Source organism: Rhinolophus hipposideros (assembly GCF_964194185.1).
Source record: "Rhinolophus hipposideros genome assembly, chromosome: 4".
Classification (NCBI taxonomy): Eukaryota; Metazoa; Chordata; class Mammalia; order Chiroptera; family Rhinolophidae; genus Rhinolophus; species Rhinolophus hipposideros.
The window spans coordinates 47,120,160-47,137,382 of record NC_138050.1 but is presented as its reverse complement, the minus strand read 5'-3'; the positions used below and the strand labels follow the sequence as shown (position 1 = coordinate 47,137,382).

Genomic DNA, 17,223 nt, shown 5'->3' with positions numbered 1-17,223 from the left:
AAAGAATGTAATGGTATATATTTGTGATTATAATTAGCATTTCCCTGATAAATAACAATGATGGGCATGTTTATATGTACTTATTTGCCTTCCATATATTTTCTTTGATGAAATATTAGCTCAAATACTTTTGCCCATTTTATAGGGTTGTTTTGTATTATTAAGTTTCAAAGATTATTTATATGTTGTGATTATATTTTTTTATATATTCTGAATGCAAATACTCTATTAAGTAAATATCTAATAGGGACTTTTGAAGAACAAAAGTTTATAATTTTGATAACGTCCAATTTATCATTTTTCTTATTTGGATTGTGCTTTTGGTGTCATATATTAAAAGGTCTTTGCTTAACCAAAGTTATAAAGGCTTACTTCTAGAAGTGTTATATATTTTGGCTTCAGATTTGGGTCTGTGATCCACTTTGAGTCAATTTTTGTATATGATGTTAGATACAGCACAAGATTTTCTCTCTGTTTTTGCACATGGATATATAATTGTTCCAGCACCTTTTGTTTAAAAGGCTATCATTTCTAAACCATGAATTTGACCTTAAAAGCAAAAGAATAAAAGCAAAAATAAATGAATGGGACTATATAAAACTACAAAGCATCTGCACAGCATAAGAAACCACCAACAAAACAAAGAGACAACCAATGGAATGGAAGAATATATTTGCAAACAATACCTCTGATTAAGGGCTAATATCCAAAATATATGAAGAATTCATACAACTCAACAACAACAGAAAAATAATCCATTTTAAAAATGGGCAGAGCACCTGAACAGATACTTATCCCAAGAAGAAAATCAAACAACCAACAGACATATGAAAAGATGCATGACCTCAATAGCTATTAGGGAAATGTAAATAAAAACCACAATGAGATATCACCTCACCCCAGTCAGAATGGCTTTCATCAACAAGACAAATAGTAACAAGTGTTGGAAAGGCTATAGAGAAAAAGGAATCCTCATACACTGCTGGTGGGAATGTAAATTGGTACAGCCACTATGGAAAACAGTATGGAAGTTCCTCAAAAACTTAAAAATAGAATTACCATGTGACCCAGCAATCCATCTTCTGGGTATCTACCCAAGAAATCTGAAAACATTTATTTGTTTGTAATGATATATGTACTTCTTTGTTCATTGCAGCATTATTCACAGTGCCCAAGACATGAAAACAATAAAAATGTCCTTCAATAGATAATTGGATAAAGAAGATCTGGTACATATATATGCACAATGGAATATTTCTTGGCCATAAGAAAAGATGAAATACTTGGCTATTGTAAATAGCACTACAGTTAACATGGGGGTGCATATATATATATATATATATATATATATATATATATATATATATATATATATTTTTTTTTTTTTTTTTAAATTAGGGTTGCAGATTTCTTTGGATAAATAACAGTGGAATCGCTAGGACATAAAATAGTTAACTATTGTTAACAGGGAAATAAAAGGCACACCCCTAATAAAAAAGGAAGAAGAAAAATTGTTATTATTTGCAGACAATATGAGCTGACATACAGAAAATCCCAGAAACTCAACCAAAAAAACTGTTGGAACTAATCAACAAATTCAGTAAAGTTGCAGGATAGAACATTAACATACAGATAATTGTTGCATTTCTATACACTAACAACAAAACATCTGAAAAAGAAAAACTCACATTCACAATAGTATCAAAACACTAAATTCCTAGGAATGAATTTAACCAAGGAGGTGAAAGATATGTGCAACAAAAACTACAAAACTTTGCTTAAAGAAATTGTAAAAAAAAAAAAAAAAGACACCTTGTGTTCATGGATCAGAATTAAGATTGTTAAATACTATCCAAAGCTATCTCTATGTTCAATGCAATCCCCATCAAATTACCAATGGCTTTTTTCACAGACACAGAAAACACAATCCTAAAATTTGTATGGAACCACGAAAGAGAGCTTATCTTTTCCCTTATGACAGTCTCATCTCCTGACATTCCCTATTAACTTCATAGTTATTTCCTGGTCTGTTGTTTTTCCTAAAAGGGCTGCCATCTCAGTACATCAAGGCAGTTAGTCCTCCATATTCTGCCGACAAAATGATTAGCATTGTAATTGACAATACTCCAAAAAATCAAGTAACCCCCTTTTTCTTCCCACCCATCCTGAAGCAGTGGCAGCAAAACTAATGGTGTTCGTATCTTACTGAGTCTTTGTTAAATTGCCCTGTTGACAGAGCTAGGGCAGGAGAGATAGGAGCAGCCTCAAGAATTCAAATTCACACTCCTATTTTCTGATGTTGTTTTCAAGAATAAGCACTTTTTAGGTTGCCTTTGATTAATTTCCAGAGTAATGAAACGGCAGGTTTTGACAGTTTTAGTCAACCTTTTTAGTTGCTTTTGGAAACATGATTTTGTTGACCTTCTCCCACTATATTGCAGGATATCAGAAATCTAGCTCCAGCTGCTTTAAAATTTGTTCTTTTTATTTATTAAACTTATTGGGCAACATTATTAAAATAATATGTTTAAAATGTACATTTCTATAATACATCTTCTATACATTGCACTGTTTGTTCAGCACCCAGAGTCAGTTCTCCTTCCATCACCATACATGTATATTTGATCTCCTTTTCCCTCTTCTACCACCCTCTTCACCCTTCCTCTCTGGTAACCACTAAACTGTTGTCTCTGAGTTTTTGTTTCTTTGTTTGTTTGTATTGTTCCTTTGTTGCTTTCAGTTTTATATCTCACATATGAGAGAAGTCATATTGTTCTTGACTTTTTCTGTCTGACTTATTTCGCTTAGCTTGATAATCTCAAGATCCATCCACGTTGTCAAAAATGGCAATATTTCATTTTTTCTTATAGCTGAGTAATAATCCATTGTATATATGTACCACTTCTTCTTTATCCAATCATCTATTTAAAAACACTTCAGTTGTTTCTATGTCTTAGCCACTCTGAATAATACTGCAATGAATATAGAGGTACATATATCTTTATGGATAAAAGGTTTCAGATTTTGGGAGTAGATACCCAGAAGAGGGATTGCTGGGTCATATTGTAATTCATTCTTAATTTTTTCAGGATCCTCCATTCTGTTTTCCATAATTTCCATTGGCTGTGCAAATTTCCGTTCCCACCAGCAGTGTATAGGGGTTTCTTTTTCTCCACAACCTCTCCAGCACTTGTTATTACTTGTCTTGTTGATTCCTTCATATTCATCTTGCCTGAGGTTCACTTAGCTTCTTGTATTTGAGAATTACATTTTTCATCTTATTTAGGAAATTTAAGAGCATTATTTTATCACATATATTTTCTGTACATTCATTCTCTTTTTCCTTTTCATCTGAATCTTCTATTACACATATGCAAGAATGATTGATATTGTCTCACAAACATACAATGGTGAGTCTCATGTGTTTCTCTTATCTCAAGAATCATAACCTTATACTATTGCCCTGTAACAAATATCTAATGTAATTTTCTAGTATTTCTATCATGGCAAGAAATAGAAGTCCTTGTGACTACTCATTTTTATTATCTTTCTTTACAAATTTCAGTAATGTCAGACATCATGTCTCTGAAATATTATTGCTTCCAGAAGTTATACCCAAATCTCTTATCTCACAGAAAAATACACATTTTTTACCATTCCATGAACTACTTTAATTATAAAGTAACTAAGGAATACCAATCTCTGATGTCCCTATTGAGTTGGACACATTATTATCAAATTCTAATGTATGCCGAGATATCTTCACATAGATTCTTCAACAGGTAACCCAAATTTGTAGCTATTCAAAATTAAATTCATTATCTCATTCACTGTCAAACCTCTCATTCTTTTGTGGAAACTTGGACATATCATCATTACACATTCTTTTCCATGTGCCAAACACAACTGATCATCATTTCTTATTCATTGTTACTCACAAATATTTGATACTATGTAATGACTTTTTGTATCTGCTCTTTCAGTGTTTATTTTAGGACCTTTTAATTGCTTTCCAAGTAATTTACCTTCATTCAGACTCGTGTAATGAAACCTGTTCTCCACATTGCTACGTGAGTAGACTTTCTGAAACATGGATCTCAATTTCATTGCCTTGCCAGATACGTGGTAACATGTTTGTGTAGTAAATGTATTAATGAAGGAATGAATGACAGAATCAAAGAATAGCATATGACACTTGTCTTCATTCATAGGAAAAAGGGAAAGTATAAACATGTACTCCATCACTCAAAATGTGATTTACTATTATGTTGTAATAAATATATACATTTATATTTTGCCATATGGTTTTTCCAAATTTCATTCATAATGAATACTTTATCCTATGGTTTTCTCAAATTAGAATTTATTGGGGTGACAACAGTTAGTAAAATTACATAGGTTTCAAGTGTACAATTCTGTAATACATCAGCTATATTATTTTTAAATAACCTACCAAGTGTTTTATAATATGGAATGTTAATCATTAATTCTTCCATATTTGAGTTTGTTTTTAATTCATACTATGGCATTTATTGAATTTTTTTTCTTTTTGTTAATTAAAGTTTATTAGGGTGAAAATTGTTAGCAAAGTTACATAGATTTCAGGTGTACAATTCTGTTAAACATCACCTATATATCACACTGTGTGTTCACCCCCCAGAGTCAGTTCTCTTACCATCACTATATATGTGATCCCCTTTAACCTCATCTACAACCCTTTTTCCCCTTATCCTCTGGTAACCACTAAACTATAGTCTCTGTCTATGAGTTTTGTTTCTTCATTTGTTTTTCTTGTTCTTTTGTTGTTTTCTGTTTTATATACCACATATCCATGAAATCATATGGTTCTCTACTTTTTCTGTCAGACTATATACAAAATGGAATACTATTCTGCCATAAGAAAAGATGAAATAGTGCTATTTGCAACAACATGGATGGATCTTGAGATTATAATACTAAGAGAAATAAGGCAGACATTTATTAAAATTTAAGAGTACTATATTCTAACCAATTTAACTGAGTTGATTAAAACTGAGTGTCTCTGAAAAAAATCTCATTACAAATTTTGTTTAACACTAATTTAATTAAAGCTACTCTTCATGATAACTCTTAATTACTCAGGAGATGATGAAAGATTTGACTTGTCAGTACATTTCTTTGATTATTTCATAAAACAATATTCTATCTTGTTGTTTTTTTTTTTTATTTTATTTTTTTTTATTAGTTTCAGGTGTACAAGACAAGGTAATACTTAGACGTTCATCATTTATATCCCTCACACTGTGAACCGCCCTCCCCCCATCCACTAGCCCTCCGACCTCACACCGAGCCATCACATTATATATATAAAATTATAGTTGGCATTCATTAATGTTTAGCTTCTGGTGTACAATGCCATGATCAGGCATCCACAGTATCTCTGAGGTGGTCTCCCAAATAGGACGCATGTCCATCGGATACCCAACAAAATCTTTACAATATTATTGAATAAGTTCCCCAAATTAAATTTCAAAAAAACCCTGAGGCCATCTTGTGGTTTAATTTCTACTCACCAGATTTCTGAACATTTCCATCATCAATACTTCCCCCTGGTGAACCAATCTGGAATTCACAATCTGGAGGCCGATAGTCAGGAAAGCAATGACAATTGCCCAAATTATTACATATCTGAAACAGAAAAACATATAATCACTATAAATCATGTTAGTTTTAATATATTATATAAAAATGCCTAAATTCTAATGAATAAAATCACTATTTTTCTAAGTTTATTCAGACTATATTCAGTCAGGTGCCACTTAGGGGTACATTCTGAGAAACGCACTGTTAGGCGATTTTGTCACTGTGTGAACATCGGAATGCACTTACACAAACCTAGATGGTATAGTCTACTGCATACGTAGGCTATATTGTATAGCCTATTGCTCCTAGGTTACAAGCCTGTACAGTATGTTACTGTATTAAATAAGATTAAATCAAGCACAAAAGAAAATTATATAATCAAGACACATGGTAAACACGAGATGTATGAGACTGCTGCCAATATAAAACAATATACCATTTTACAGCAAACCTTTTTATAAATAAAAAGAGTACACTGTAGAGGGGAAGAAAGAAGGGAGCGGAGAGGAAACGCGCGGTCGCGCGGTGGAATCAAGCCGGCGGCGGCGGCTGGCGGTAAACTGCAGCTCTAAAGACACAGGGAGATATAGAACACGCAGAACAGCGGGGAGACTCGTGGAGGAATTTGCCTGAAGGTGTGCGCGGATTACAAGCAGGGGAGGAGGCGGGACAGCGAAGTGGAAGCGCGCCCCCCCACCGCCACCCACGCGGAGCCGAGGCCGGCGGCGCCGGGACTACGGAACGCAGACTCCTGGAAGCGGAGCACAGGCCGTGCAGCGTTGCTGCGCGGCTCCCAGGTCGGACGGAGGCTCGTGGAAGGTTTGCTTTGAGGTGCACTCGGTGGGCGAGCGGGGGGGAGGAGCGTGCTCACAGAAAAAGTGGAGGGCAGCACCCGGGGCTCTAGAGTCCCACGGGAGCCCAGGGTGTGGCGGAGAGCGTAGGGTCCAGGAGGTGAGCTCTTTCCCTGCGTCCCACAGTTGATCGCTCCCGCCGGGGCGGGCAGCTCGTGGGCCCTAGGGCAGACAAAGAACTGAGACGCCACACCTGGGCCCCTCACTGCGCTTTTCGAATCCTCCCCCCGCCCTTCCAGAGACTCAAACTACCCCTAACTGAGAAACAGTGTCAGATTACAGAGGGGCGTCTGCGCTCAGGCGCTGGGAAGATTGGCAGCCGGCTCTGACCATCGGAAGAGGCTGGGAGGAGGGGATTTTCGCTGGACGAGGAGAGAGGAGACTCCCACACCCCCAGCCACCACCTTTTCAGGCCTGCGGGAGGAGTGTGAGTGGCTGGCCTGGGAGGGAGGAGACCCCTCCATCCCCAGGCCCCACCCTTTCTGGCTGGCCTGCGGCGGGGCAAGGGCAACCACGGAAGCAATCCCTGAGTTCAGCAGTAAGCGGCAGTCGCAGCTCCCGGCTTTCAGCAGCTTAGAGATCTCCCGCCCGCCCCCTCCCACTCATCCTTGGAAGGAGGGCCCTAAGACTCAGGAGTACTGGGCACAGGGCTGTTGGAGCTACTCTCAGCGTGCATTTGTGCAGGAAAGGACAGAAACTGCATGGTCTCTCTGAAAACTGTCATCCAGACCCCTCAGCCCCTCGCATTTAAATCTACACTCCCAAATTCACTCTGGGCACCAGGTGACTAGCGATGCCTGCGCACTAGGCAGGGAACTCTTTGGCACAGCGGAGGACAACCTGGAGATCACCTGGTGGGCTTAAGCCAAGACTGGTGCTGCTTTCTGTTTTGCTTTGCTTGGTGGTCTTTATTTTTATTTATTTTTTTATTTTTATTTTTTATTTTTTATTTTTTTATTTTATTTTATTTTTTTTTCTTTCTTTCTCTTCTTTTTTTTTTCTTTTTTCTGCTTGTTGTGATTTGCTTTGTTCTGTCTTTATTTCTTTGATATCTTTGCCTATGTAGAGTGGGGATTGTCGGTTGTATTTTATTTGTGAATGTACTTGATTTGTTTTCTTTGTTGTTGTTGTTGTACTTGCTAACTTTATTTGTGCTGAAACTGCCCTACCAGGGCCCAGCTTAAGAGGCACAAGATTCAACATATCCAGAAGCCAACTCTGGACCAAACCAGAGTACTACCGGGTTTGACCTACAAGTCACCCACGGAAGGAGGGCCCTAAGACTCAGGAGTACTGGGCACAGGGCTGGTGGAGCTACTCTCAGTGTGCATTTGTGCAGGAAAGAACAGAAACTGCATGGTCTCTCTGAAAACTGTCATCCAGATCCCTCAGCCCCTCGCATTTAAATCTACACTCCCAAATTCACTCTGGGCACCAGGTGACTAGCGCTGCCTGTGCACTAGGCAGGGAACTCTTTGGCACAGCGGAGGACAACCCGGAGATTACCTGGTGGGCTTAAGCCAAGACTGGTGCTGCTTTCTGTTTTGCTTTGCTTGGTGATTTTTTTTTTTTGTTTGTTTGTTTGTTTGTTTTGTTTTGCTTTTTTGTTTTTTTGCTTTTGTTTTTGTTTTGTTTTGTGTTGTTTTGCTTTGTTCTTCTCTTTTTTCCTTTCTTTTCTTTTTCTTTTTTTTCTTTCTTTCTCTTCTTTTTTTTTTTCTTTTCCTTGCTTGTTGTGATTTGCTTTGTTCTGTCTTTATTTCTTTGATATCTTTGCCTATGTTGAGTGGGGATTGTCGGTTGTATTTTACATGCGAATGTACTTGATTTGTTTTCCTTGTTGTTGTTGTTGTTGTTGTTGTACTTGGTAACTTTATTTGTGCTGAAACTGCCCTACCAGGGCCCAGATTAAGAGGCACAAGATTCAACATATCCAGAAGCCAACTCTGGACCAAACCAGAGTACTACCGGGTTTGACCTACAAGTCACCCATGGAAGGAGGGCCCTAAGACTCAGGAATACTGACCACAGGGCTGGTGGAGCTACTCTCAGCGTGCATTTGTGCAGGAAAGGACAGAAACTGCATGGTCTCTCTGAAAACTGTCATCCAGACCCCTCAGCCCCTCGCATTTAAATCTACACTCCCAAATTCACTCTGGGCACCAGGTGACCAGCGCTGCCTGCGCAATAGGCAGGGAACTCTTTGGCACAGCAGAGGACAACCTGGAGATTACCTGGTGGGCTTAAGCCAAGACTGGTTCTGCTTTCTGTTTTGCTTTGCTTGGTACTTCCTTTTTTTTTTTTTTTTTTTTTTTTTGCTTGTAGTGATTTGCTTTGTTCTGTCATTATTGCTTTGATATCTTTGCCTATGTTGAGGGGGGATTGTCGGTTGTATTTTATTTGTGAATGTACTTGATTTGTTTTCTTTGTTGTTGTTGTTGTTGTACTTGGTAACTTGATTTGTGCTGAAACTGCCCTACCAGGGCCCAGCTTAAGAGGCACAAGATTCAACATTTTCCAGAAGCCAACTCTGGACCAAACCAGAGTACTACCGAGTTTGACCTACAAGTCACACACCCAGAGGGAATTCTCTGAAGGCACAAGAGCCCATAGAGGCCAAACCTCATTTAAGTGGCCAACCCTCACCCAGCAGAACACCCTGTGGTGAGCAGAGCCAAGTTTCACAACTAGACGGCCTAGGAGTTAAGCCCACCTACTCACAAGCAAAAAGCAATCAAAGTTCTTCTTGAACAGGACGATATACTAAACACACGAGCCTCCTGTGGAGCACATGCAGAGAAGAACGAAGTAGTCCAAGTCAAATATAAAAGACACATACTACATAAGATAACCCAGCAAGAACTAAGAGCTCTAGGGGATCTTCCTAATACATCAAAGCAAACACAGAGAGTCAGTCAGAATGGGGAGACAAAGAAACATGTCCCAAATAAAAGAACAGAAGAAACCTCCACAACTGGAACCAAATGAAGCAGAGGTAACCAACATGTCAGAGACAGAGTTCAGAACACTGGTGATAAGAATGTTTAAGGAGCTTAGAGAAGACATAAAGAAGGATATAGAAATCATAAAGAACAACCAGTTAGAGCTAAAAAAGGATGTAGAAATCTTAACGAACAACCAGCTAGAACTAAAAAACACAATTACCGAAATTAAGAACTCACTTGAAGGAATGACCAGCAGGTTAGATGAAGCAGAGGATCGAATCAGCGACTTAGAAGACAAGTTAGCAGAGATCACTCAAACTGAACAACAGAAAGAAAAAAGAATAAAAAACAATGAAGATGGGTTAAGAGACCTCTGGGATAACATCAAGCGCAACAACATGCGCATCATAGGAATACCAGAAGGCGAAGAGAAGAAGCAAGGGATTGAGAACATATTTGAGGTAATAATGTCCGAAAACTTCCCTAACCTGATGAAGGAAACCAACATACAAGCCCAGGAAGTGCAGAGAGTTCCAACCAGGATAAACCCAAACAGGCCCACACCAAGACACATTATAGTTAAAATGGCAAAGCTTAAAGACAAAGAGAGAATCTTGAAAGCAGCAAGAGAAAGGCAGAAGGTTACATACAAGGGAACTCCCATAAGACTATCAAATGACTTTTCTACAGAAACATTGAAGGCAAGGAGGGAGTGGCAGGAGATACTCAAAGTGATGGAACACAAAGGCCTACAACCTAGATTGCTTTATCCAGCAAGGCTATCATTTAAAGTTGATGGAGAGATAAAGAGCTTCCCAGAAAAGAACAAACTGAAAGAATTTATGACAACCAAGCCAGCATTGCAAGAAATACTAAAAGGACTTCTGTAAATAGAAGAAAGATGAAAACAATTTACTACAAATCTAAAAATGGCAATAACTATGTACCTATCAATAATCACTTTAAATGTAAATGGATTAAACGCTCCAATCAAGAGACATAGGGTGGCTGAGTGGATAAGGAAACAAGACCCTTGTATATGCTGTATACAAGAGACTCATTTCAGATCAAAAGACACACACAGGCTGAAAGTGAAGGGTTGGAGTAACATATTTCATGCAAATGGAAGCAAAAAAAAAGCTGGAGTTGCAATACTTATATCTGACAAAATAGACTTTAAAATGAAAAAAATATTAAAAGACAAAGATGGGCACTATATAATAATAAAGGGATCAATCCGACAAGAGGACATAACCCTAGTAAACATCTATGCACCTAACATAGGAGCACCTAAATATATAAAACAGGTACTGATGGACATAAAGACAGAGATCAACAGCAACACTATCATAGTAGGGGACTTCAACACACCTCTGACAACAAGGGACAGGTCCTCCAGACAGAAAATCAATATGGAAACAACAGCCTTAAATGATACTTTGGAGCAGTTGGACTTAATTGATATTTTCAGAGCATTTCACCCCAATGCTGCAGAATACACGTTCTTCTCAAGTGCTCATGGAACATTTTCTAAAATAGATCATATGTTAGGACACAAGACAAGCCTCGATAAATTTAAGAAAATTGAAATCATACCAATTGTCTTCTCTGACCACAGTGCTATGAAATTAGAAATGAACTACAGGGGAAAAAAACCAGGAAGATACACCAATTCATGGAGGCTGAATAACATGTTGCTAAATAATGAATGGGTCAAGCAGCAGATCAAAGAAGAAATCAAAAGATATCTTGAGACAAATGAGAATGAGAACACGACGACCCAAAATCTATGGGATGCTGCGAAAGCAGTCCTAAGAGGGAAGTTCATAGCACTGCAGGCCTACCTAAAGAAACAAGAAACATCACTAATTGACAGTTTATCTTCACACTTAAGGGATCTGGAAAAAGAACAGCAAAATAAACCCAAAGGGAGCACAAGGAAGGAGATAATAAGGATCAGAGCAGAAATAAATGAAATAGAAACCAGAAAAACAATACAAAAGATCAATGAATCCAAGAGTTGGTTCTTAGAGAAGATAAACAAAATTGACAAACCTTTAGCCAGACTCATTAAAAAAAGGAGAGAGAGGACCCAAATTAATAAAATCAGAAATGAAAGAGGAGAAGTGACAACAGACACCACAGAAATACAAAAAATTGTAAGAAATTACTATGAGCAACTATATGCCAACAAATTTGACAACCTTGAAGAAATGGACAATTTTCTAGAGGCGCACAACCTTCCAAAGCTAACTCAAGAAGAAACAGAAAGCCTGAACAGTCTGATTACCACCAGGGAAATTGAATCAGTAATCAATAATCTCCCAACAAACAAAAGCCCTGGACCAGATGGCTTTACAGGTGAATTTTTCAAAACGTTCAAAAAAGAATTATCACCTATTCTCCTCAAGCTCTTCCAAAAAATCCAGAAGGAAGGAAGACTCCCAAACACTTTTTACGAAGCCACTATCACCCTGATCCCAAAAGCAGACAAAGACACCACAAAGAAAGAAAACTACAGGCCGATATCTCTAATGAACATAGATGCAAAAATTCTCAACAAATTATTAGCAAACAGAATTCAGCAATACATTAAAAAGATCATACACCATGATCAAGTGGGATTCATCCCTGGTATGCAGGGGTGGTTCAACATCCGCAAATCAATTAATGTGATACACCACATTAACAAAATGAAAAATAAAAATCACATGATCATATCAATAGATGCAGAAAAAGCATTTGATAAAATACAGCAACCTTTTATGATAAAAACCCTTAAGAAAGTGGGAATAGAGGGATCATATCTTAACATAATAAAGGCCATATATGACAAACCCACAGCTAACATCATACTCAATGGGGAAAAGCTAAAACCATTCCCCCTAAGATCAGGAACAAGACAAGGTTGCCCACTTTCTCCACTTCTATTCAACATAGTGCTGGAAGTTCTAGCCACAGCAATCAGACAAGAGAAAGAAATAAAAGGCATCCAAATTGGTAAGGAGGAAGTAAAATTATCATTATATGCAGATGATATGATACTATATATAGAGAACCCTAAAGACTCCACCAAGAAACTATTAGAACTGATAGATGAATTTAGTAAAGTAGCAGGATATAAAATTAATATTCGGAAATCAGTTGCATTTGTATATACCAATGATAAAATAGCAGAAGGAGAAATTAAAAAAACAATTCCATTTACAATTGCTCCAAAGACTATAAAATATCTGGGAATAAATCTAACCAAAGATGTAAAGGATCTGTACTCAGAAAATTATACAACACTGAAGAAAGAAATGAAAGAAGACATAAATAGATGGAAACACATTCCATGTTCATGGATAGGAAGAATTAATATAATTAAAACGTCCATACTGCCTAAGGCAATATACATATTCAACGCAATTCCTATCAAACTACCAACGACGTTTTTCACAGAAATAGAACATATAATCCTAAAATTTATATGGGACCATAAAAGACCCCGGATAGCCTCAGCAATCTTGAGAAATAAGAACAAAGTGGGAGGTATAACGATACCTGATTTCAAACTATACTACAAGGCTACAGTAATCAAAACAACATGGTACTGGCATAAAAATAGATACATAGATCAATGGAACAGAATAGAGAGTCCAGACGTAAATCCATGCCTATATGCCCATCTAATCTACGACAATGGAAGCAAGAATGTACGATGGGGTAAAGATAGTCTGTTCAATAAGTGGTGTTGGGAAACCTGGACGGACACATGCAAGAAAATGAAGCTGGACCACCTCCTTACACCATATACAAAAACAAATTCAAAATGGCTTAAAGACTTAAATGTAAGATCTGAAACCATAAAATATCTAGAAGAAAATATAGGAAGAAACTTCATGGACATTACCCGGAGTAAGATTTTCACTGATATATCCCCTCGCGCGAGCGAAGTAAGAGAAAAAATAAACATGTGGGATTACATCAAACTAAAAAGTTTTTTCACAGCAAAGGAAACCATCAATAAAACAAAAAGGGATCCTACTCTATGGGAAAAGATATTTGCCAATGATATATCTGATAAGGGATTAATATCACAAATCTATAAAAAACTTACTCAACTCAACTCCAAAAAAACAAACAACCCAATTAAAAAATGGGCAGAGGACTTGGGGAGACATTTCTCTAAGAAGGACATACAGAAGGCAAGAAGACATATGAAGAAATGCTCAACCTCACTAACCATCAGAGAAATGCAAATAAAAACCACAATGAGATACCACCTCACTCCAGTCAAAATGGCTATTATCAATAAATCAACAAACAACAAATGCTGGCGCGGATGTGGAGAAAAGGGAACGCTAGTGCACTGTTGGTGGGACTGCAGATTAGTGCAGCCACTATGGAAAACAGTATGGAGGTATCTCAGGAATCTGAAAATGGAACTACCCTATGATCCAGTAATTCCACTCCTAGGCATCTACCCGGAGAAATCCAAAACTCCAATTCAAAAATCTGTATGCACTCCTATGTTTATTGCAGCACTTTACACAATAGCCAAGATATGGAAACAACCAAAATGCCCATCGGTAGATGACTGGATTAAGAAGCTGTGGTACATTTATACAATGGAGTATTACGCAGCCATAAAGAAGAAAGAAATCTTATCATTTGCAGCAACATGGATGGATCTAGAGAACATTATGTTAAGTGAAATAAGTCAGAAAGAGAAAGACAAGTACCATATGATCTCACTTATATATGGAATCTAAAGAAAAGACTATGTGAATGAACTAATCAGAGTCAGTTTTGGGGACGCAGAGAAAAAACCGAGAGTGGTTAGATGGGTGTGTGGGAGGGGGTTGGGGATAAGGGGAAAGGTGAAGGGATTTGGAAGCAGCTGGTAACCACAAGATGGCCTCAGGGTTTTTCTTTTGAAAATTAATTTGGGGAAGGTATTCTATAATGTTGTAAAGATTTTGTTGGGTATCCGATGGACATGCGTCCTATTTGGGAGACCACCTCAGGGATACTGTGGATACCTGATCATGGCATTGTACATCAGAAGCTAAACATTAATGAATGCCAACTATAATTTGATATATATAATGTGATGGTTCAGTGTGAGGTCGGAGGGATAGTGGATGGGGGGAGGGGGGTTCACAGTATGAGGGATATAAATGATGAACGTCTAAGTATTACCTTGTTTTGTACACCTGAAACTAATAAATAAATTAATTAACAAAAAAAAAACAAAAAAAAAACAAAACAAAAAAAAAAAAAAAAGAGTACACTGTAAAATTATGACAAAAGTATAATATAATAAATACATAAACCAAAAATCTAGTTGTTTATTATTTTCAAGTATTATGCAGTGTACATAATTGTATGTGCTATACTTTTAAATGACTAGCAGCACAGTAGGTTTGTTTACACCAGCATCACCACAACTTAATAGTAATGCATTATGCTAGGAAGTTACAATGGCTCGGACAGCTAATACATCATGGAGTGACAGGAATTTTTCAGCTCAGTGATAGTCTTATAGGACCACAGTTGTACACGCAGTCATTGACTGAAATATGAGAAATAGGTTAGAAAAAGTAGTGAAAATTTTGACAACATAATGGTCAATGGCAAAATCACTACCTACATGGTTGTTATGTGGTGGATGCAAAAAATATTTTAAATGGACAAAATAGAACTTTATGACAAGCTTGCATCGCTAGCAGTTTACATAAAATCAAAATATTTCAAACTAAATAAAAACGTAAATTCAATTGACCAAACTTTGTGGGATTCAGGGAAACTAGTGCTTAGCGAAAAATGTATACTACTGAATGCATATATTAGAAAATATCTAAAATCATAATCTAGCTTTAGCCGAAGGAAACTAGAAAAAGAAGTTTGAATTAAATCTAATGAAAATTAAAAGAGAATGCAATGAAATAGAAAACTGAAAATCAACAGAGTAAATTAACAAAACCAAAAGCAGGCCAACAAAGAAAAAATAAAGACAGAGAATCCAAATTATCAATATCAGAAATTAATGAAGTACCACCATTATTGATTCATGGACATTAAAAGGATAACAAAGTAATACTCTAAACAACTCTATGTGCACAAATTAATAACTTATTTAAAATAGTCCAGTTCCTTTAAAGACACAATCTACAAAAATTCACCCAAGAAATATAATCTGAAAATATCTATATCTATTTAAAAAATTAAATCAAATTTAATAAACTTCCAAAACAGAAAGCACCTGTCTCAGTTATGTTCTCTGGTGAATTTGCTCAATAATTTTAGGAAGAAATTACATGAAATTCTCTACAACCTCTTCCAGATAATGAAGCAGAAGGAACACTTCTAAACTCATTCTGAAGACATAATACTCCAAAACCAAAACAAGACAAAGACATTACAGGAAAAGAGAACTGCAGACCAATATCACTCATAAATATAAATAGAGAAATCCTCAAAAATGTTAGCAAATTAAATCCATCAACGTAGAAAAGAATAACATAACACAATATAATGGATTTTACTCCTGGTATATAAGGTGAGTTTATCATTTGAAAATTGATTATTATAACCGATCACATCAATAGGCTGAAAAAGAAAAGTTATATGACCATATTAATAGATGCTTAGAAAAGGACATGGCCAAACACAACACCATTTATGATAAAAACTCTCGGAAAACCAGGAATAGAGCAGAGAAATACTCAACTTGAGAAAGAACATTTACAAAAAAGAATCTACAGATAGCATTATACTAAATAGTGAGAAGCAGAAGACATAAACTGGCAACAGGTACATGAAAAGATGCTCAATATCATTAATCATGAGGAAAATACAATTCAAAACAACAACATGTTATCTCACATTTGTTAGAATGGCTATTACCAAAAAGGCAGGAAATAATAAGTGTCAGTGAGGATGTGGAGAAGAGGAATGTGAATTGGTGCAGCCACTGTGGAAAAAACTATGGAGGTTCATCAAAAAATTAAAAAATAGACCTACCATGTCATCCAGCAATTCCATTTCTGAGTATTTATCTGAAGACACAAAAATACTACTTCAAAAAAATATGTGCACCTCCATGGTCAGTGAAGGGTTATTTACAATAGCAAAGATATGGATACAACCAAAGTGTCCACTGATGGATGGATAAAAAAGATGTCACACACACACACACACACACACACACACACACACACACCACTGGAATATTATTCAGTCATATAAATAATTAAATACTGCCGTTTATAGCAACATGGGTGGACCATGAAGGCATTATGCTAAGTGAAATAAGTCAGAAAGAGAAACACAAATACCATGTTCTCATCTATATGTGGAATTTAAAACAAACAAACAAACTCAGATACAGAGAGCAGATTGGTGACTGCCAGGGGTAAGGGGTGGAAAAAAGAGTGAAGGGGGGTCAAAAGGTATAAACATACACTTATAAAAAAAAGTAAGTTATAGGAAATGAATATACAGTATGGTGACTAAATCATACTGTATTTGAAAGTTGATAGGAGAGTAAATCTTATCACAAGAAAAATTTTGTGACTATGTATGGTGATTAATATTAAATAGACTTATTGTGGTGATCATTTTGCAATGTACAGAAATATTGAATCCTTATTTGCATACTTGAAATATAATGTTATATGTTAATTACACCTAAATAAAAAGAAAGAAAAAAGCAGAGAACAAGTGAAGCTAAGATACAAAAGAGAAGAGCAGAAAGCCCAAGGAGAAGTAGTAAAGAGCAGAGAATAAAAAAGAGTCAAAGCTGAGGGAGAAAGAGGAAA

General features: G+C 36.6%; 1 protein-coding gene across 1 annotated transcript in view; it reads right to left on the bottom strand.

Annotated features, from left to right (window-relative positions):
- The window catches only part of LOC308496884 (disintegrin and metalloproteinase domain-containing protein 18-like), a gene marked incomplete at both ends in the record, with an annotated part of 102,279 nt that overhangs the window by 15,096 nt on the left and 69,960 nt on the right, over nucleotides 1–17,223 (bottom strand). Inside the window, one exon of the mRNA XM_081046668.1 lies at nucleotides 5,553–5,667. Coding sequence (XP_080902794.1) covers nucleotides 5,553–5,667 — 115 coding nt within the window. The remainder of the gene's footprint in view (nucleotides 1–5,552; nucleotides 5,668–17,223) is intronic.